This window comes from Lycorma delicatula, chromosome 3 (assembly GCF_047948215.1).
Source record: "Lycorma delicatula isolate Av1 chromosome 3, ASM4794821v1, whole genome shotgun sequence".
Taxonomy (NCBI): Eukaryota; Metazoa; Arthropoda; class Insecta; order Hemiptera; family Fulgoridae; genus Lycorma; species Lycorma delicatula.
In genome coordinates, this window is record NC_134457.1 from 57,471,562 (window position 1) to 57,495,506 (window position 23,945).

Consider the following 23,945-nt stretch of genomic DNA (forward strand, 5'->3'; position numbering starts at 1 on the left):
TTTACGGTAAGTTCACTCATCTTCACGGTGTAATACTCGTACTTTACGTCTGAGTTTAAAATTCCAATTTTTGCACACTTACTAACTTCAACTGCCAGCTGTTAAATGGTATTCGGCCTGATCCACTGCGACTCATACGTCCTTTCTTTCTTTTTCCTGTTTAGCCTCTGGTAATTACCTTTCGAATAATACTTCAGAAGATGAATGAGGATGATATATATGAGTGTAAATGAAATGTAGTCTTGTACAGTCTCAGTTCAACTGTTCCTGAGATGTGTGGTTAATTGAAACCCAACCACCTAAGAACACCCGGTATTCATGATCTAGTATTCAAATCCGTGTTAAAATAACTGACTTTACTAGGACTTGAATGCTAGAAATCTCGATTTTCCAAATCAGCTGATTTGGGAAGATGCGTTCACCAATAGACCAACCCGGTAGGTTGCGACTCATACATCGTGGGATTTGGCACGCTAACGCTATCTCGTGCACGAAAGGCTCACTACTTTTTAAACTACCTGTTATAAGGGGTAACTGCGTACATTACAACAAAATTAGTGACTGTAACGCTGCATTTACATATATGTTAATTTTTATTATAATGTACACAATTATCTATAATAACAGTTTATTCCCATGTAATAACTTTTTTTTTAATTACGAATTATAAAAATCCCATATAGCTGCAAACTGAAAAAAAAAATAGAGGAATGAAGGATATTAATTAAAAACTACGAAAAATAAAATAAGATATTGCTATTAAATAATCTTTAGGTCCATTAGTAAAATTACAACGTGAATGAGGAAACACGATTATATTACTGTGTTTCGAACGAATTTTTTTTAAAGTTTAGGTTATAATTCTTAATTGTACATTTAAAATATAAAATAAATGTATTACAAAAATACCAGACAGGATGGGCCTACAAACATCTTTACAAATATATGACAAGCATCATAATACTCCTAATGTTTTAAAAACGCAGATTATCATATAGAAAGAGTTTAAATAAACACCTTTAAATACTTTGGAGAGACTATAGAATGGATTGACCAAGAGAAAATAGCTCTAAGAAATCACGAACAAAATGGAATTGACCTGTAGTCTAACACAAAATATGTACGATAAAAAATCTATATGTAAATACAAAATTAACGCATTTGAATCCAGAATGTTTGACGATAATCGATCAGGGACTTTTAACAGAAATAAAAAAAGAAATAAAAGAATTTTTAAGAAAAATGACTAATCCTATAAAGGACCACACAAATCTAATATACATGAACACCTCCTCAAAAAATGGTATACCAGAAATTGAAAGGACGAGAAACATCAGAACGCCAAAGAAAATTTCCTCGTTTATTTAAGAACAAAAACTATAAACTATTGTGACAAGTTAAGAAAACTTAAACTAAACAAGTACAGGAATTCCGAACATACAAATTCGGGAGTTAATCAAGAAAAAATTAAAAGAAATCTCGGAAAGGAGGGTTTTCTACGAAGAATATATTTCAAAAAGAAAAGAGTAATAAAAGCGTTCAGGTTAAAGGACAGCGAGACTTAAAACGTAATGGCAGGAAAGGAAGGAGAGTTAATCTAAGAATACAATATACGCAGTCAATAGTTGGCCACAACGAAAGAAAAAAATACACGATACAACACGTTACATTAATCAGTTTTTAAAACGGTAAGCAATTAAATATAATTTGAAAATGCTTAATAAGTCACGATCTGTGCACAATAAACTAAAAAAAAACAACAATCTACTTCTTTATGAATACGTAATAATAATATTAACGATTACATCTCTTTTTCTTTAAACAAATTCTAAAAATAAAATTTCCTTAAAAACCTATTAAATTACATTAATGTATAAGTTTGATAGATATTTAAGTATTTATTAATTTGATTTAATAGATGATAATTACAAAAATAAGTATAAAAAATATAAGAGTAATAAAGTATAAGTAAAAAATGTAAAAGTAGTAAAGTGCTATAATGTAATAAAAAAAAGATTTTTACTGTAATTAATTTATTTAACGAGTACAGTTATTAGAATTATACAGACTGAAGATTATGAACTAAATCTAAATATAATTAAGTAATTTAAAATCTTAAATTAGATCTAATTATAGATAAAAATGTCAATCTGGTTTATCTTATAAGATATGTTAATTTTAATTATATGATTTTCAAATCTAACTTTTAATGATTAAAATTAATTATAAATAGTTGTGAATCAATCAAATTTTAATTTATTGAACAGGTAATAAATAAATCAATGAAAATAATTAGAAAAACTTTTACTTATTATTTAATGAGAAAAAATTATATATAAATATATATATGAAAACTAGTATAAAATATTTAAAACAATATATTCTCAGTTTAAATAAAATAGCGAATTAAAAAACACATTCAAATTGATAAAAAATACAAAGGACAATAAGATAACTAACATAATATTATAATGTTATATATATATACATTTTAATAACTATTATCCTAAAAAGGATCACCTCGCAGCACCTATTAAAATATCTACATAAATTAAGACACAGGTACATTATCATGTTCCTTCAACTTATCATCTTCAAAATTCCCGCCTTTTGTTAGCCAATTCTCCACTCTACTTCATTTTAGCATAACAACTTTTCAATATTTTAAATGAAGAAAAAGAAAAAAAAACAGCGTTAATAAACTATCAAAAATCTAAAGGAGGAGGTTTGGTTCTTGTAACACCAGCTTCTTACTATATAATTATATTTCTAAATTTATAGATTCAGTAGTTTTAATAAAGTTTTACTTGTGTATAATTTATTCATCCATTAAATTAATAAAAATGTAACAATATATGAATAAATATAATTTATAAAATTATCAGAATAAAATATTTTTTTAATTTTCAGTTGTTTTATAAAGAAAATAAATTACTGTATATGTTGAATAAAGAAACCATTGGGAGTCGTAAGCTAAGTAAATTTTCATATGAAAAGCTACAATTACAAACAATTAATAATAAAGTTTTATAATTAATTTACTATACTATTATTATTCAACAATAGTTACTAATAATAGAATAAAAAATAATTAAAAATCTTATACCCACCTTACCAGCAAAAAAGATGTTTTCTCGAGATCTTTCGGTTTATTTCAGATCATAATTAGGAAATAAAAATAATATCAGTCAAAAATTAAATTAACTACAGTCATGACTGTATGAATGTCAAAAGTATAGAGGACAATGCAGTGAATTCTGGTGAAATAAAATAGAATTTAGGGAAACCATGTTATCAAAAATGATATTTTAGTTGTTTACGATTATTACCTTTATATATTTTTATTTAAGACGTATTTGAATAATTTATCTTCTTTAAAAAATTTTTGTTCATTAATTAAATTATTATGGATAGTCATTATATATGTATAATTTTTCTAAATTATATGTAGCAAAATGTTTATAGGAAATATCTAAAATTTTTATAAAATTATTTAGATTGCATATATGACCATTATCTAACATGTGTTTAGCAAACATTAGAATTTTCGGGTTTATCGTTTTTAATAATATCCATGTGTTCTTTTGCGCATATGGAGAATTTACGGTTGGTCATACCGATATATATCACATCTTTGCAATGTAGACTATATACATCTTGTTTATTAAATTTAGAATCGTTGTTATTTAATATTTTATTTTAATTATTATTAATATTTTTAACTAATTTATTATTGTAGTAAACAACGGTGTTCTGTTAATTTTTTTGTAAAATTTTTCAATTTTTACTAATAAAACAACATAAACTTATATTATTTTTCAGTTCATAAGATATTAACATATTATAGCGTAGCTAAATATGCAGTATTAATTATCGATAATTACACGTGTACATAATTTATAAAATTTTACATTTTATACTCTATGCATCACTATTTGTGAGGAGGTATAGCCTTAACTGAGAAGGAATATGTAGATTGTCCATTATATTTTAGCTCCATCGATACTACTTTTTCTACTGAATTACTCAACCTAATAAATGACTGAAATTTTAACTAAATACTTAAATTTCTCTCACTCTCTCCGTCTTTTTGTAGCTAGATATAAGGTTTATATATATATATATATATATATTACACACGCACGCGCGCGCACATACACAGCCACTGCATTCAGATCACAGTATCTTAAAGTAGTCTTTAAAAATTATGATATAATCCTGTACAACTTATATGTGGCTGTAATATAATTTAACAAGGCTGTGATGAGAGATTACATTATTTGTACACCTTAAAACATTGTCTATTTTCAGTATAAACGTTTACAGCATACCACATTATTTGTAACATTGGTTTTCAACATTCAATAAGCTAACTCTTTCAATCGATATATTTTTTTTTAGAACCTGGAAAGAAGGTTAAAAGTATATTTTAATTTAAGATACATTAAGTACAACCTCTTTAATAATCCTCCAATCCTACAATCTGACAAGAATAAATGATTTACAATTATTACCATTATAAACTTAATAAAATAACTTTAATAAAATCCCTTCATACAGAATTAAATTTAAATTACAACAAAAGTAAAACAAAACAAGTAACCAGAAAATTGATTAAAAGACCTTCTTTTAAGAAAGAAAAACACAAACAAAAGATAACATGACATTAATCAAAGATCACACTATTCAATATTTTAATCTAAAAAAGTCAGTGATTTATCGGGCTAAAATTGTTTGCTAGAATTAATGTTTATAAATACTTAAGAAATGTTTTAATCTTAAGATAAGAATGTAACAACAAATCATACTCGTTCGATCGCCAATTCATGTTAACTAAATTATCAGATAAAAATATTAATTGTGAAGTTAAATTCAACCGTTTATTTAAGAAAAATAAGTAATTAAAAATAATTAATTTTGTAATTATTTCATAAAATTTGACATCCGTTTTTAATAAAAAATTTATACAAAAAATAAAAATAAATAAGCTTTTCGGACGTACAGAAATTTAAGTAAAAAAATATTAAAAGTATAAAATTTAAGTTGGCTAAGAGTTATTAAAACTTTTATTAGAATTATTAGAAATTAAGGGTTGGAAAGAAATACAAATTTATTAGTATATGCAATGATAATATCAAAGAATATTCAGCGCTAATTTTTCATTCAAATTAGACTAATTTGATTTCAAATCATATTAGTAATGATTGAAAAAAATTAATAATTTTTCATTCAAATCCTTGACATTTTTAATTATCAATTTTGAAAAAAAGAATAATTGTAAACAACGAAACTACACTGAAAAATAAAAAAAAAATTAATAAATTCAATCTTGTATGATCGGTCACTGCTGTTGAAACATAATACCTTAACTTCAGATTATCTTATCATCATTTAAATCAGTCAGCAACTATACCGGCCGGTTTTATTTTAGCAAATTAGGCACAAGCACGTGTCTCATAGCACTACGTCCGGGATAATCCAAGGATGGATTCAGCATTTTTAATTTATCATTCACCGATTTTACATTTTATTTAATTGAAATCTATAGATAAAAACCTAGGAGCTTCAACTAATCCCTTCACATAAATATACATCTTATTTTAAGAATAGAAATAGTAGGATTTCAAGAAAAATTAAAAATAAAATTTTGATAACATTTCAATATCCAAACTAAATATCGATATTATTTTTAATATTTTATTTAAAATGAAATTATTTAGAATGTTTACAAAAAATAAATAAATAAATAAAATTAAAAACGATTCAAAATTAAATTCCAGGTTTCAACAAAATTACTTCTTATTTAAAAAAAATTTATTAAACATATAAAAACACGATTAAATTTATAAATATTTCATATGAAAAAAGACAATCTATTTATAACGGACAGTTAAATAAAATCCTCTATTATTAAAATTTCTTATTTTCTTTTATTAGTGTTTATGTGATGTCAACAAACTTATAAATGTTTCCGATAGGGAAGTGTTAGAATAGACCTGCAGAGAAGACGCATGTATCAAGACAAAATGGCGGCAAGATATGACATTTGTTAGTTGCAGACGATAACTTGCTGAATGAATAGATTAAAAAAGTAAAATAACAATAAAACAAATTACCTTAGTTATTTGAAATAATGCTTTTTTCGATTTCCTACTATCCTTCATCTTGATAACACAAATTTAACGTAATAAACACATTATTTATGTTATATACTAAGTCAAAAAGTTACTATAAGTAAAAGTAACACGCGGGCCGCAACAGAGTCCGGTTACAGTCTGGCTTTGTTTACAGCAATAGTTGGCCTACAGGTGAGTGGAACTTACCTGTGGGAGGGGAAACGTTGTGGTTAAACGACCAGGTGAGGTGGCGTTCTCTGTTGATACTGAAGGGAAATAAATTCTTTAATGGGAACTTTTATTTCCCTGTAAAAGGCAAACGTTATTCTATGTGTTTACAACCGGTTAAGAAAAATAAACATTGTTTTTTTGTTTTTTTTATTTACACGTATTAAAAGTAAATTATCATAAATAAATTTAAAAAGGCATAATTCTGGATTTTAATAAAAAAAAGTGTAGTTATTACAAAATCATACTGAACGCAAAATTATTGAAAGTTTTATCCTACTAACTAGTTTTATCCTACTTAACTAAGTGTGGATATATAAAAGATCTAATAGGTCAGAGTTTTTTCGTTTTGATTAATACGAATAAATTCGAATTTTGTATGTCTGATGATGATAAACTAACCGAGAAATACTGTTTTTGCTAAAACTCAATTTTCAGAAGAAAATTTTTCTCAACAGTACCACGTAATTAAACCACCGACTAATCGTTTATAATTCTAGAGTAATTAAATAACAACATTACATAATAATAAAAAGAAATCAAAACGATAAAATGATACAGCGAAATTAATGAAAGAAGTATATACAACCCTATTAAAGGTCATTTGTATGTGGGCCTGTTTGTGTGTGCATCTCCTTAGCTGAGAACATGCTTACATTATCGAACATACTGGCCCGTCAAAAACTTATATGATCTATTTTTCTTACATTTTTATAAACAATACACAAGAAGAAGTAACACCAACAAATAAGAGCAGAAAGGAAGAACATGCTTACAAGATGGGACATACTACCCGTCAAAAAATAAGATTTTTTACTTAAACGTTTATAAACAATAAATGACAACAGTAATAATAATTATAAAATAAATTAATAAATTTTACTACCGTAATTCATTCATTCAATATCGCAGCAGATCTTAAAACATAACTATTTTCGATACGAATATATCGATACTGAAAATACTATCGATTATCCATTTAGAATCGTGTATATATATATATATATTTTTTTTTTTTTGGCCTTGTAGTTACAATTAAACACACATATAAGCAAAACAAGTACGTAAAATCTAATGGTAAATAATAAAGGTCAGAATTAGAAGAATTTTGAATCTTAGATATGCTCCTTAGCGAATTATTGATTTTGAAGTCAACTTCTCATTTGTTATTGGTCAAGAAAGGTAAGTTTCGTATTACGATAATTTGTTTCGTAAATTGAATATAATATATAAATAATAAATTACTAAATAAAATTTATATTTAAGCTTCCAGTTCTCGTATTGAGTGAATCTGCTTATGGATATTATGGATCTTGATGAAAATGTTGAAAGTGTGCAATCTTTAAAAGATGCCTAAACCGATCTAAACAAAATTTAATTGGGAAGATTTGCTGATATTTTTTCACTTTTCCTTGATAAATTTTCATCATTCAAAAAAAAAAAAGATTTTTACACAGGAGGTAATCAATTTTGAACACCTAATAATCCCATTCCGAAACGCCGCCCGCCAGGGCAACCCGATCGGAGAGCCTAGCTGCGAAAGCGTGCCATAGGCACGCCCTGCAACTAGTAACGTATTAAAATCAATTATAAGATGTATACATAACATTTCGGAAAAAAATATTTATTGCTACCCAGTTGTAATAATAATGTTTAGAGAAAAGTAGCAGTAGAATTCTAATGAACTGATAGAATAAAATAAACCAACAGAAGTAATTTATATTGGAAATGAAAATAGTAAAATCTTTCGAAGATGAATAGTAAACAAAACCCTATTTCCCTTGCATTTTCTCTTCACAATAATTTTCATTTTTTCAACTTTATAACCCCCAATTTCTTGGTAGAGACAGTATCTAGCTTCATTTTTTGGGTAATATGATCTAAGCCGATCCGGTCAAAAAAAACTACAATTAAACTACTGATTTTCGGCTTCTTGGGACATAAAATAACGACTTGTCTTTAGTAAATTAATGATAATATTAAGCAACTTCTTTTTATAAGCAACTAATGTCTGTTCACAAACTAGATTTAATTTTTCAATATTATCTGTTTCGTTACAAGAGTTACTTATACTAAGATGACATACCTATAAATTATGTTAGGTACCGTATCTGTTTGGTTATAGGACGATTAGACATGAAATATAATTCATTTTTCATAATGATATAATTGTTATAATGAATAACAAGATTCTCATGCCAGGTTGCTGGGAATTTTATGAAGTCGATGTGGATTTCGTGGCTTTCTTTTTCCTGTTTAGCCTCCGGTAATTACCGTTCAGATTATACTTCAGAGGATGAATTAGGATGATATGTATGAGTGTAAATGAAATGTAATCTAGTACAGTCTCAGTTCTACCATTCCTGATATGTGTGATTAATTGAAACCCAACCACCAAAGAACACCGGTATCCACGATCTAGTATTCAAATCCGTGTAAAAATAACCGACTTTACTAGGATTTAAACTCTCGGCTTCCAAATCAGCTGATTTGGGAAGGGAATACGCATTCAACACTAGACCAACCCGGCGGGTTCTGGATTTCGTGGCTTTCTTCTTTCTTTCTTTTTCCTGTTTAGCCTCCGGTAACTACCGTTTAGATAATTCTTCAGAGGATGAATGAGAATGATATGTATGAGTGTAAATGAAGTGTAGTCTTGTAAATTCTCAGTTCGACCATTCCTGAGATGTGTGGTTAATTGAAACCCAACCACCAAAGAACACCGGTATCCACGATCTAGTATTCAAATCCGTGTAAAAATAACCGACTTTACTAGGATTTAAACTCTCGGCTTCCAAATCAGCTGATTTGGGAAGATGCGTTAACCACTAGACCAACCCGGCGGGTTTGTGGATTTCGTGGCTGTCTTTATTGATCCCAATGCACTGTTGGTATCTCAGGATGCCAGCTCTCTAAAATTCAATAGTATTCAGCCCTAAGATTCAAACCATTCTTCTCACCACAGAAACTGGCTGTATATAATTAATTAACATTAATACTATTAGAGACAGTAATTTTTACCGGCACATCTTACTTCAAGTACTTTACATGCGTTATAGGCAAAATAAAGACTTGGAGAGACAGCGTAAAGTAACGAATTAATGTACCTCTTTCCATCGAAAAAAATTATACTATGAATTCATACTCTCAACTTAATAGGGGAGTTGAGAAGCATATAATTTTTAAAAAAACTTCTTTAAAAATAAGTTGTAAATAAATAATCTTCTTCTATTACTTTCCAAATAAGCTAATTAGAAAATTAATGAAACAGCTGATAAACCGATAACTTATTTATATTCTACTTTTTAAATAAATAAATCTAAAACTTTGATTTAAATACAATAGAAAGTACATTTCATAAATTTTTACTTAATCGACAGAATTAAATTTAATATTAAATTTTTGAGAATTATTTCGCTAAATAACAACACTTCACAAAAAAAAATTAACGAATGTTTCAATATTTTCTAAAAAAAAAACTTAAAAAAACAAATACTATTTATAACGTTATGTATATTTGATAATAGGTTCCATTTCTCCTGCCGCTATGGGGGAGGTAACGGCGGGAAATGTACGTAAATTGCGATAAATATCAACGGGAAGAAGGCAATATACATTTAAAAAAATAGCATTTCATAAATATCTTATGATATAAATAAGTAAAAAAAAATTTCTCTGAACAAGGAATTTTAAAAATTTCAAAGATTCTTTACCGAACGATAAAATTTTTTTTCAGTCTAGAACTGAAATAAACTATTAAATTTATTTATATTAAAAAAAGCAAGTTATTTCAAAATTAATTAAGTTTTTACTGTTCGTTTTTTCTGGCGTTCCATTGTAGTTTTCAAAGACTGTTTTCATTGAAAGTTTAAAATACTACTTAACATATTTCTCATTAAATTCTAAAGCCGTGTTTTTTGTAAGAACCATACAAATAATTCCATGCGTGTATTGCTGTTTAAAAAATATATGGGCTTCCCGTCGTTAATAAACCAATCACTTTAAGCGTACTATAATTATGTTTTTGTAATAAAATAATTAGGAAAGTACAGTAATCCAAAATAAAATAAAATATAAAAAATAAAAGTGCATCCCGGAAGTAAACTTTTTTTGCTGAATTCCTTTATTTACAATCATCAGCTTCTATACTGAAGCTATAAGCAAGTCATATGACAGTCTATCACTTGAAATAGAATCATCCAGTGATAATCCTCTACGAGTGCAAAAATAATTAATATGATAAATACTAATAACTATGAAATAACATAATTTTTTTCAGTGCCTCTGAATATAGTTAAATGTCTTCACATCATTAATCAATTCAGGCATGTAAATAGAACAAAATAAATAAAACATTAACTTTAAACACAGACATGTTCATGTTAATGTTTTATTCGTTTATAAATGAAACATTAACTTTAAAATAACCGTAGATAAATAATAAACGTGAGCATCCGTAAATCTGAATAATCGAAAATAAAACAAATAATTATAAGAAGTGTTATCTCCAACAAACCGGATCATATTAACGGTCCATCAACCAGATCAAGCACATGAAGTCTTTTGAATCTCCTGTCCTTCTAGTAAATTCAAAGCTAGACGATTAACATGCTTCTCCAACCTGGACACATATCTCGAACTAGGCGTTCAACTTTTCGAACGTATGGAATACCTATGTAATCGTGGATCTCAGTATGCCTCGCGAACTACGGCGTTTGGGTTATGTTCCATAGTACATTATTCTGGAACCGTTGAATGATCTCCATATTGCTGTTACATGTTGTGCTGAGGAGTTCAATTCTGTACGTCCATACTGACTTCAAGAAAGCCTTTTAAAGACGATTCTTGCTGGATAATGAAGGTTGTGATCCCTTATCCAATATCAAGTACATCTTTTTAAATTTAATGTCAAGCAACTTCCTCTTCTCCCTTACATGATCGCTTCAAGTTAAACGACTATCGAGGTAAAAGCCCAGGTACCTTACCTTACTAGCATGAACTATTCTGACACCGTTTAAATGAACTTCAGGGCAATCTTTTCTTCTCATCGTGAACGTTATGCGGCTAGGCTTTGTCGGATTTACCTTTATCTCCATTTACGCAGCCAAACGCTGACGGTATCCAGTGCAGACTAATTTCTCCGAGGTTATATTCCGGCTATCATCAACCGCCAAGATTGCCTGCCGTTTATCTATATATGACGCAAATCCAGAGTCACACTGTCTGGATTAGATAAATCAGCAGTGTAGACCAGGAGAAGAACCGGTCCCAGGACTGAGCTGTGGAATTCCTGAGTTATTGTCGAAAACTTTGAAGAAGTAAATTTTCTAAATATAAAATAATTTATAATTCTGGTAAATAAAAAATGTTTGTTTATTATTTTTTTAAATTCTTTTCAATATTTATTAGCAACGTCATCACTATTTTAATTTTCTTATCTCTTCAATTTTTATTTAATGATTTACCAGCAAATTTGCAATCCTTCTTTTATTTATCCCTAAAGGAAAATCTTCATCCAACTCATTTTTTCCTTACTCTCCTGGGCCGACATGTAATCAAGTAAAGCTTAGTCCAGGAGAGCGTCCTTCAACTCTAAGAGGACCTCCCCACCTACCGAAGGTACGTCCGGCATGGCAGTTCAGCCTCCTCCTCCGGTGGATCTTTTTTATCGTCTGCCTCTTATCTCCGAGAAGAGGTGTACCGGGCCCGACTATGTCGTTCCCGGGCCCCTTCCCGGAGACCGGGTCTCGGTCTATACTCTTTAATGCTTCACGCCTCTAACCAGCGAACAGGGAGAACGGGCCTTGACCAAGTCGTCCCCGGCCCTCCAACCCAGCAGCCGGGTCTGGGTCTTTTATTTTTGTCCAAGTCTTTTTTTATTTTTATCCAACTCATATTTTTACCAAAAATATCTTCTATTTCCTTTTTAAGAAGTAATTACAGACAGTTATAAGGTCTTTATTATTATTTTTAATTGCCGATATTTTCCATTATTTTAATAAGCAGTAATTATTTGATTAAAATAGCCTTCTGCTTTACCTCGTTTTCCTTTTTTTTTAATAAAAAAGTATAAAGAAAATTAATTTCTTATCTTCCGACATAAAAACTGCCTTTAATTTCCTCTGTTCCGGTAATAAAGAGAGCATCTAGTTTCGACCGGAATTTATTCATTTTTAATGTCTTCCAATGAAACAGTCACCAGTGAGATTTTGTTCAAAAAACAGATGTACCGATGGATACAGTGTTGATCGCTGAACTAATTTGGATCGAATAAAGTTAATTTCTTATTTAAAAAAAACCTTGACAGAACATCTTAAGAATTAATTAAGCTTTTTCATTTTTAATTAAAAATTATGTTGCTTCCGATAAAAAAGAAAACTGCGACTTCCTTAACTTGTTTAATTTAATATATTCATTATTCATCGATACAATAATTACGTAATAATTAAATATCCTAATTGTAGTTTTAATTTTTATAACTTTTTTTTACTTACGACTTCCTTTTCTCTTATACATGGTAACAATAATCTTGATTTCCTTTTGTAATTAATCTAATCGATGCTTTCAAAAAATTTGACGAATTACTTTAAAATAATAACATCTGATAAAGTACTTATTAAAAAAAAATTTAAAAAAACTGCGGTTAAAAGAAATTGTTACAACAGCGTTTATCACTCCAGTATCAAATAATTTTTTTTTTATTTAGATTATAATAACAATAAAGAAGATCAAGTGTGGATCAACATAGATCTCGTGTATTACTTAAAATTAGAAATTATTTCCGAACGATGAATAGCAAGGTAAAGATACGAAATAATATCATTAATTTTTACGTGTAGTATCCATTTAAATCAAAAAAGGTATGGTGATGTACCGAATATGCTGATAAACTTGAAAAGGAATCAAAGATCGATGAAAGGTTAGAATCATTCTCGAAGTAGAAAGAAACATTGTTTTACGTAGAATACTTTACCCCTTAGCAGAATTCGCATATCAATCATATAAAGTTTCGTTGAAATCCGCTAATCTGTATCGTTTTAACAAATTTCAAACATACAATGTCAAGAATATAAAGTTCTTACACAGATTTCATTTGAAAAATATACGCGTAACTACTATCATAAAATAAACATTATTTCAAATTACTGTAAGGTCCGACCTTAAGATTATAATCTTTTAAAATTCTGTTAACCTATTGAAAAACAACATATAATATTAAAAATATTATATGTTGGATAGTTGTGTCTATAGATGACAAAATTACACTTATCCAAAAGCTTAGGGTTCCAAAAATCGACGTTCTTGATATTAATTGCTGCATTTCTATCAGAGTAACTTTTAAATAGAATATATATTCAAATATATTTATATTTTATTTATTTATGTATTTCAAACATTTAGATTTGGAAATTAAGATAAAAAAATGACAAAAATGTTAATAAAATAATTATAAATAAACATAATTTGTAACAAAACTTAAAATAGAACTGAAATTAAACGGATGAGTTTTAATGTATACAACATAATATTACATTCTGGTAAACAGACTGAAAACAAATAGGAAAGAAACAATACAATCGAAGGGAAATTTTGTTACGATTGAGGCAAGCCTGATAGAGAACCTGTTCGCCTTAGGCAGTTACGGAGTGGAGGACCCGTTTTACTATGATTTTTACTACGAACAACCATTAAATTATACCTCCCCCACTCTTACCAAACAGGACAGGTAAGAAAGAATAAAGGGAAAAGAAAGAGGGGAGATTAACTTCAGGTAGTACACGAGTTTCTTCGCTACTAACTTAACTGCAAACGTTGACTAGTAAACAAACTTGTCCCTTCATCCAATTTAGTATAAACATAACCTCATTTATGAAATGTTGATTTTTTTTTAAAATTTAAACATAAACTTCCTTTTAGCTAAAACTTTTCTAAAACAAATAATAAAAATAAAACGAGCATCCTGCGATTTATATAACCGTTCTTGAAATAAAACAAACATACTAATAATAAACACGTGGGTTGAAAAAAGCAAACCCTAATATAATAATAACAACTGAATAGTGACCACAGAATTTCTATTCTAAAGCCCGATGAAAAAACAAATATTGTTATAGATCGTAAAAAATGTTTTTTGTAATAGGGTAATAGGCAAAAAATTATAATATTTAATGCAGGTGTGTATTAGAAAAAATTAACCGTTATAAAAACATACGACTTAGAAAAAAAATTAAATTTAAAAAGGAAACGTTAGAAAGTAAACCATTTTTTTATCGTGAGAAATACTAATCCAATCACAATTATTAAAAATCTAACCCGGAAAATTTTATTTATGTAAAACTTATAATGAAATAAATTAATAGTATAAATTTGAAAACAAATTAATATTTAAGAGTTTTTTTTTTTTGTTAAGAATATCCTTCCACTACGTCTTCTTTAATATGGATTATTTTTCCTGATAAATAATAAAAAGATTAGAAAAATAAATTACAAAGAAATAAATAAATATAATATATAAAAGTGTATAATATAATAAATAAATAAATGCCGATCTTCGTGGCGGAGAATTTCATCCGGATTTCTCAGCTTTTCATCCGGAGGTTCCGGGTTCAAATCCCGTAAGGCATGGCATTTATCACTCGCTTCAAAATTTTATTTCCAAATTCCCTCAATATGCTTATATGGTGATAACAAGCCAAAAAGAAAGAGAGAGAGAGTGACAGAGAGAGAGAGAGAGAAATTACAACAGTTTAAAAATATAATAATTACAAAATTTTAAATAAATCGAATGAAATTGTAGAATGCTGTAATTCTATTGAATTTTAAAAATCTCTGAATAATATCCAATAATTTCGTTTACAGGACTGAGTAAATCTTGTTAATCAAAACCATGATGGAGATGCAACAATTCTGTATTTTAAATTCTTCCTTAATTTAAAAACGTTTATACCACAAGTATCTAAATTCAATTACTTGGTAATCGTATGGGATTCTTGAAAAAAAGTTTTTTTTTAATATTCTATAAATCTTGTTGGAGAGCACCTCCCTAGTGTTGCATAAATCTGTTATATTGGTAGCAACATCGGACAAATGAAATTAACCAATCGTTCGGGTAAGCATTGTACGCATAAAAACAAGTTGTTATACTGATTTAAGCCATTTCTAGTATTTCACGAAATTTATTTGTTCACTTTGGATTTTTTATTTGCCAATAAAAAAGAAGAACATTACCCAATATATTTCAGACATCAATTTCATCTTTATGACCCATCATGAAGTAATCTACCTCTAACGTCACCGACCACATTGTTTCAATTTACCTAATAATACATATCCGTTCCGTATAGAAAATACAATGTCGTCCGATAATGATAAAAATATACTGTACCCTAAATGCCGGAAACACGTTTCCCGTCACTTCAGAGAAAGAAAAATATAAACAAACGAAGTTCAAATGAATAAACAGTAATGGGAAACATAAATATTATGTTAACTATAATATTTATTTTAAGAGACAATAACACTTTTTGCAGAAATATTTATTTTTAAACAGAATAAGGATTATCTTAAACAAAGCATATGCAAATCATAACAGATTGATTTTCTATTTAAACTTCGTACTGAATTGTAGTTATTCGAGTATATAGCAAAAAACCTGTAAAAAAAGATTTTACGACTAATTATAGAGGACGGAAATATTAATCTACATTGGTTTGTTTAGGATAAATACGTCATTCAATAAAGCCTCATAGTAACTCAATATTTATTTAGTATTTAATAAAACCCACCGGGTTGGTCTAGTGGTGAACGCGTCTTCCCAAATCAGCTGATTTGGAAGTCGAGAGTTCCAGCGTTCAAGTCCTAGTAAAGCCAGTTATTTTTACACGGATTTGAATACTAGATCGTGGATACCGGTGTTCTTGGGTGGTTGGGTTTTCAATTAACCACACATCTCAGGAATGGCCGAACTGAGAATGTACAAGACTACACTTCATTTACACTCATACATATCATCCTCATTCATCCTCTGAAGAATTATCTAAACGGTAGTTACCGGAGGCTAAACAGGAAAGAAAGAAGAAGTGTTTAATTAAGTATGCACATAATGTTTGCTAGGACGAGATCAAATCTAGTAGTATATTCTCAAAGATTCAATTATTTATACATCTTAATCTTCGAAATATAAGGAATATATAGGTTGAAGTGATAATAGATACAGAACAATTACCTCTGAACGTGAACGTCAAAAAAACAACCAAGAATATAGATTTCAAACGTCAATGTGATTGATCAATAACATTTGACGAAGAAAAAACTGATCGTGTAAAGAGCCTCATTTATCCGAGACAGAGAATTTATAAGAAAGGACAATGAAATGAGTTCATTAGTAGTACTGCCTTAGGCTGATATGTGTTTATAGATACTGGCATATTTCGAGTAAATATTGTACTAGAAAACAGGATTAAACTATTTAAGATATCTGTGGTACCAGTAATAATATATGAAACGACAATACAGAAAAAAATAATAAAGGAAGTGTAAAAGTGTATAAGAACCTCCGAGAGGATTGGGTCGGCAAATTTCATTTTCTTTCGGCAGATGGTCACTAAAAATATAAAAAAGATAACCGACACAGCTGAAAAGAAACAGTGGTAGATCAGCAAATAGTTGAGAAGAAGGATTAAAGAAGTTTACAGAGAGGTAACACGGCAAAGAGCGGCATGATGAATATCAGAGTGGGGAAAAAATTAAAAAAAAGGTGTACGGAAGTGTTCAGTATATAAAGTTTAAATGGTTTTTTCTGGTTTTATTAATATTATTTAATTATTATAAACTATATAAACCTGTAAAGTATAAACGGAATGTTAATTTAAAAATAATATGAGAATATTATTCATGCATGTTAAAGAAACACACATAAATAAATATATATATATATATTATATTTACTGACACGTTTTATCAAATAAGTGGGTAATTTTAAGTTATATGTTCGATATTAAAAGTAACAAAAATTTCATAAAAAATAAACTATCAATCTTGACCTTTCTAAAAGGTAACCGCAGCAGAATTAAAATTACTAAAGATATTTTTTAATTTACTATAATTCGTAAACGTACGTAAAAGGACGATATAAATAATATTATTATAATCTTCGAGCTCCTGCAATTTTTGATTATAACTTTTCTGAATAAAATATTTAAAAAAAATATAGGAATTCAACATTTTAATTGCTTTAGTCAATCCGAAATATCAAAATGTTATTCATTAAAATGTTAATGTGGAAAACTATAGTAATATTCAGGTGATATTACAACAGTCTATCTTGGAGTAACAGCTGTCTGCTTCAAGTCCTCAAATTGATTTTCACTGTACCCTATGTGGCAATTACTTTTCCGAAATACCAGCCACATACAAGTCGCAGGTTTAAGCGATCAGTTAAGGGAACAAAGAAGATTTTTTTTTCTATAAGCATAGTGAGTACTTACTATTCCTCAGCTGCGGTGCATTTGAAAAGATTATCCTTGATCGTGCAGATACCTATTATCAGACTAATTTCCTTGTGCAGCAATTAAAAATGTCCGATTTCAAATAATATAAAAAAATGAAATCATATTAGGATTAGAGAGATGAATCAAAACCCACTGGTACAAACAAATGTAAAAGGAAAAAAGAAAAAGAATTAATTCTGTATACTTGAACAGAAGATTCTTTACCGCATTAGGAAGGACGAGAATGAACTATTCTATATTAATCACCAGCGATGCGTAAAAGGAACGAAAAGTTCGGTGTCTCAGATCACCTTCATCATCCTATCAGTTAAGATAATAATTACAGTTAGCTAATCTTTAACATTAAAATTGCTGTCCGTTTTAGATTTGGGTTGGTTCCTTAAAATAGTAAAACAACATTTTATAATCATTCCACTATTCTGATTATCCCCATTTTAGATCTAATTATTGTGATTAAGTTTAACTGAAATTTTATTTCAACAATATTTAAGTGGCAGTAATTTTTAGAAAAAAAAATTTATATATCTAATATATATTTATATAATTTTTATATGCTTATACATATAAGTATATAAAAATTAAAAGAAAAAGAAATTAATTTTCTACTTGTAAAAAAAAACCATCTGTTTAGTTATTAACCTATAGGTAAAGTCAAAATCCGGCCTCCGTGGTGCGAGTGATAGCGTCTCAGCCTTTCATCGGAGGTTCCGGGTTCGAATCCCGGTCGGGCATGGCATTTTCACACACGGTACAAATCATTCATCTCATTCTCTGAAGCAATCCCTAAAGGTAGACCCGGAGGTTAAAAAAAAAACTAAGAAAAATCGTATATGATAGGAGGCGCTATGTGTAATGTGGGCGCACCTACGTTTGGTAAACTAAACTAATTCAGTTAAAAAAAAATTATGTTTATCTACTAAAAAGTCCTTTAAAGAATTATTGTAGGTAGACTCATCTTTAATTTATTTATTCATACAAAGTACTAATAATAATATTACAAAATGTTTATAAAGCAAGATTTTGAATAACAAAAAAATGGGTGAAATAAGATTTACTTCTCATATAGTAGAAAATTAGTTTAAAAAAACTACTACGTACTTTTCAACTTTTAATAATTAGACTCCAGGATTTCCTACTTTGTTATAAAATTATAATATTTTTCCATGCGACTTAGGAAGTTAAACTTATACAAACTAATTAATTAATTATTATACAAACATTATTATCATTCTGATACGTTAATTACTACCACATGTACACTAATACTGGGCAAACTCATTACCGATGTACAAATGAAAACTGGGATTTTTTTGTAACGAACCCTTAATTTATTAACACAAAATTATTTTATAGGTAAGCAAAATATTTCATTCTTCTTTTAAAGAATTTTATGCGAAGATAGTTTTAATTTATTATTTTTTTTAATTTTATTAACAGTTAAAAGATTTATCCCTTTAACATTCCAATAAATACACATATTAACATTCTGATATCATCTCATTAAGAGAAAATCAAGTCGATAGAAAAAACAAAAAATAAAACTCAATTTCAATAAACAAGAGATAAATGTTAAAAATTAAAAAACACACTGCCAAAAAATTACTGACAAACATTGCCCTTCAACATAGGATAATTAAAGAGCGTGCGGGTGATAATCGGTTCAGCCATTGAGCTGCTACGGTGGAACATACATACCTACTCCCTAAATACATTACACTCCCTTTTTGGGCAATCGTGTAAAAAAGGCACCAGCAATTAACAAAGCACAGTCTACTCCTACATTATGTTTCTTTATAGTTCATTATGTTTTAATCTTAAGAAATCGATTCTAAATTAAAACCAAGCATCAACGCTTGATCTGGCTCCAGGTTTAAGTCGCACTAAAGAATTAAAGAAGTTTTCTTCTTTCCGATTGCCGTTTTTATTTTATGATTTTTTTTAAGGTTTATTTTCATTTAAGATATGAATAACCAGTATGAAGAACGGCTGTCTTGTAAAAAGTGAGAAACCGGCGTTCTAATAAATATAGGAAAAGGAATAGGAAGAAAATTTGTAAAGATACTACTTCCGAGTGTGAGCTAAACGGTTTCTGAAATTCCAGGAAACTTTTTTGACGATTTTTAAAAGGTATCAATTCATTCTTAACTAAAATTTTACAAAAAATGAGAAATCAAAAGTGGTATAATTTTTTTTTAATATTAAAATACATTTTCTGCTTGTAACAAAAAAAATTATTTTATAAAAAAAATACGATGTTTGAAATCTTGTGTTAGTAAATAAACAATCGTATTGATAAATCGTATCGATCTGTTGATAAATACTCGTACTTAAAACTTTATGAAAAGGAATGTCGACTTCAAACTTGCAGCATGATAACGAACCACACTTCTAATTTGGCCCGCTCAAATTTTTTCAACCTTAAATTGAGAGTAAATTAAGAACGACTCAACCAATCTCCATGAAATTTTTACATGCAAAACTTCAGGTACACTACCACAGCATTTAATTGAAACTGATAATTTTATACATTGGCCTATATATTATGAGGAAACTCCATTTTAAGTGATATTTTCGTATTTCTGACACCTCAAAATGTAATGAAGATTCATTTTCATCCCCCACTCCCACCAAGCGACCGAAAGTAATACCGTACTTTGAAAAGTAGGTAAAAAAAAAAAGGTCATCGAATAGGTCGTTTGGTGAAGAATAAGAAACTAAAACGTAATATAAATAAATTAAATCTGTATTTCAAACATTTTTTTGGATGTTTAGAATTTTTAATTTATTTTTGTTATGCTGTCATAAAATAAAAAACCACTTACCGTGATTAAAATTTTGATCTTAATTTCAAATCCATATCCATTTTTTGTGATATAGCATTTCCTATGAATATTATTTTAAGGCAAAATAAAATCTAATACTACATTTATATTCGTATAATTTTGAGACAGTAGTTTTTTATTTTTTGATTATTGAGACAAACCAACAAAAATTTGTACGAGAAAAAGAAGAAGCTATATATTACTTTATTAATATCAATGATTCCTAACTGCTTTATTCTGTATTGTCTGGGAAAATCATAAATTAAAATATTAGAGAAAAAATCAGGAAATTTTCATAAAATAAAAAAAGGTAATTTCTTCAGCCATACAAAAAATCATTTAACGATTTTCTATAACACCTTCCAATACATTGTAAAAGTTAACAATTTTAAAATATATATATTACATACACACACACGAATATAGGTGTACGGAACTCTGTAGCAAATTCTAATTAAAAAATAAAAACGAAAAAAAATTATCTTAATCAGTTCAGTAGTTCTATTTTTATTATACACATTTTTAAGTTTAGCCGCCACTAAAAATATGATGACGCTTCAAAGTTGTCCCTACCTCTAAATTGAGCGGTCATAATTATTTTTACCACATTAGAAGAAGCATATTCACATGATTATGTAGTGAAATGTTTTGATATGTTCATCGTCACGTTTTTACTGCAGGATAATGAGTTTGTTACCTGCCCGTGTTGACGACAGCAGATGTCGCGACTAATGTCATCAAGCCATGACTACTGGACAAAGAAACATGACTTTTTATTTTTTGTACATTTTATTTACCTTATATATTTTTCTTCTTTGCATTGACAAATAATTTTTATTGTCAGATAATATTTATGTACGGTTCAACAAATACAAATAAATTTTTATATTTATGAAGCACGATTTAATGTGATATAAATAAGGTGAGTGGGGCTTTTTAATATATTCTACTATTTCATAACAATATTATTATTACTTCTTTTTAATTCTGTTTTCCTAAGTAAAAAGGTACAATATACAGGTGTACAGTACAGAGGTTCTTGATCGCTTCACGGTTCAATTCCTTCTATAGCCGTATAGTAAAATGTAATACTGGAGTTAAGCTCTTCAAAATTCAGCCGACTACTATTTGCAGTTAACATAATGTATTGAAAAAGTATCAGCAACCTAAAAATATAAGGAATGCAATATTTTCTTGGTTTTAATTTTCAAAAACACCTTAAAAGAAATAGACTAACTAAATGAATAAGATTTTAATTCATGAATGTGCTGCTACAGACATCGAGAACTACTGATTAAACTTGTAGAATTTATAATTTTGTAATCGATTTGAACTGTGCAGTAAAAAACATTACGGAATTTCGAATCTGCATTTTTATTCATACTTGAGGAATAGTTCGAGTAGATTTCAACGAAAACTTGCAAGATCGATCGTTTTACTAAGGAAATTTGTTAACAGATCAGTAGCAAGTAATTTGGGTCGTAATATTCTAAAGCAACCACTTCACTAATGAAGTTTTTCTGTCTCGTGTCCTTTAATATTAACTTTTCAACGAAAAGGAAGGTAAACAAACATACTATAAATACGACTGAATAATACTCGTAAAGTGAGTGAGTGGGTATATATACATATATATAAAACCACATTATATACATATATCCCGTGGCTGTGGCTGGATCAGCTATCGGTGCCGCCCCTGGCGATGGGATGTGCTCGGCAACTATGGTTGGAGGGCACTGCGGAAATTAAATACCCAGGATAGCTACAACCATTAAAGATACAAAACGCCCCTGAAGACGGAAGAAGAAAACATTCCCAACGGCGAAGGGGACAGACAAGACTAGGGAGATAACTTGAATAAAATTCAGGGTAGATAGATTTCTGCAAGCAGGAGAGAAAGCTATCTATCTAGGAGAAGGGAACTCTTATAAGAAAGTCCTTTGGTCCTCCAGGTTGGGGGTTGGGCGTGAGGTTGACAGCCCTAGCCTGTAAAAAGAATCTTGTTACGAAACCGTAGGAAAAGCCTCGGATTGATAGGACTGTTGGAATAAACATTAGAAATAAACACTGTAAAAGATTTAAGAACATGGACATAAAACTGGCCACGCGGAATATGAGGACGATGTTTCAAACCGGGAAGATATATGAAGTCGCCAGGGAAATTATGAAGTTTGAAGTGGAGATAGTCAGTCGCCTTACATGAAATAAGATGGTCAGAACAGGACAGATTAGACAAGAAGGAGTTTAAACTGTTATACAGTGGCATATACACAAGAGTGGGGAGAAATGGAGTCGGGTTTATGAAATAAAAAGACGAGGAAAGCCTAGAAGAAGGTGGATGGAGGATGTACAGAGTGATCTGTGAGTCATGTGTCTAAGACAGTGGTGAATAGAAGTAAAAAACAGAGATGTTTGGAAGCGTATCGTACGGAAGGCCAAGATCTACAATGGACTGTAGCGATGGTGAAAGAAGAAAATGTATATACGCGCGCGCGCGCGCATACATCGTATACATGTTTTAAAATTTCTCCCTATTTTAATTTTAAGTTTATATTATATTTAATTTAGAATTTATTAATATTTGTACTCTCTCAATCTCTCTCTCTCTTTATATATATATATTAATACCGTAAATCTAGCCGAATAGAATGCTCATTAAGGATGATTAATTAATTCCTAAATAGTAAAACTTTAGTTACAACAATCTATGTATTGGTAGATATTTATTTCAAGTTGTATTTCGGTATATTTTAATTACGATGTTAGATTAGACAAATTATCTATTACGGAAATCTATTCTATTAGCAAACAAGGTGGGGCAGCAGTTTTCAGTAATAGTAAGAGATAATACAACCCTTAAATTTGATAACTGTATTAAATGTTATAATTATTTACACTTTCAACTACTAACCTGTAATAATTTTTGCAAACTTTTGATAGAGGTAGAAAGAGTTTTTAAATCTTATCAAAGTAATGAGCAATAGTAATTTAAAATGTATTTACAAAGTAATTTTTGTTCAAATGGATAAAAAATTTGTCTCGTCGGGTATATTTATTAGTCTCTGTTGTATTATACTTAAAACAGTACCCTAAGAAAGGATTTAACCACTTATTTTTTTATAATTTCAAAAACATTATAAATGGTTTAACAAAATATTTTTCAAATATACATTCCGTATTTTGTTATTAATCTATTTTTAAGTGATTTATCGTGATTTTAAAGTTTATAATAATAAATCTTAAATTTTATCAATGATAAAAATGTGAAA

The 23,945-nt window shown here is 28.7% G+C and overlaps 1 protein-coding gene across 2 annotated transcripts in view; it reads right to left on the reverse strand.

Annotated features, from left to right (window-relative positions):
- ec (ubiquitin specific peptidase echinus) overlaps window positions 1-23,945 on the reverse strand; it is a 277,997-nt gene that overhangs the window by 88,493 nt on the left and 165,559 nt on the right. The window contains exon 1 of one of the 2 annotated variants that reach the window (XM_075359862.1): window positions 6,117-6,260. The exons of the other annotated variant lie outside the window; for it this stretch is intronic. Coding sequence (XP_075215977.1) covers window positions 6,117-6,164 — 48 coding nt within the window. The 5' untranslated portion in view covers window positions 6,165-6,260. Of the gene's footprint in view, window positions 1-6,116; window positions 6,261-23,945 lie in introns of those variants that run through there. 2 annotated transcript variants of the gene reach the window in all.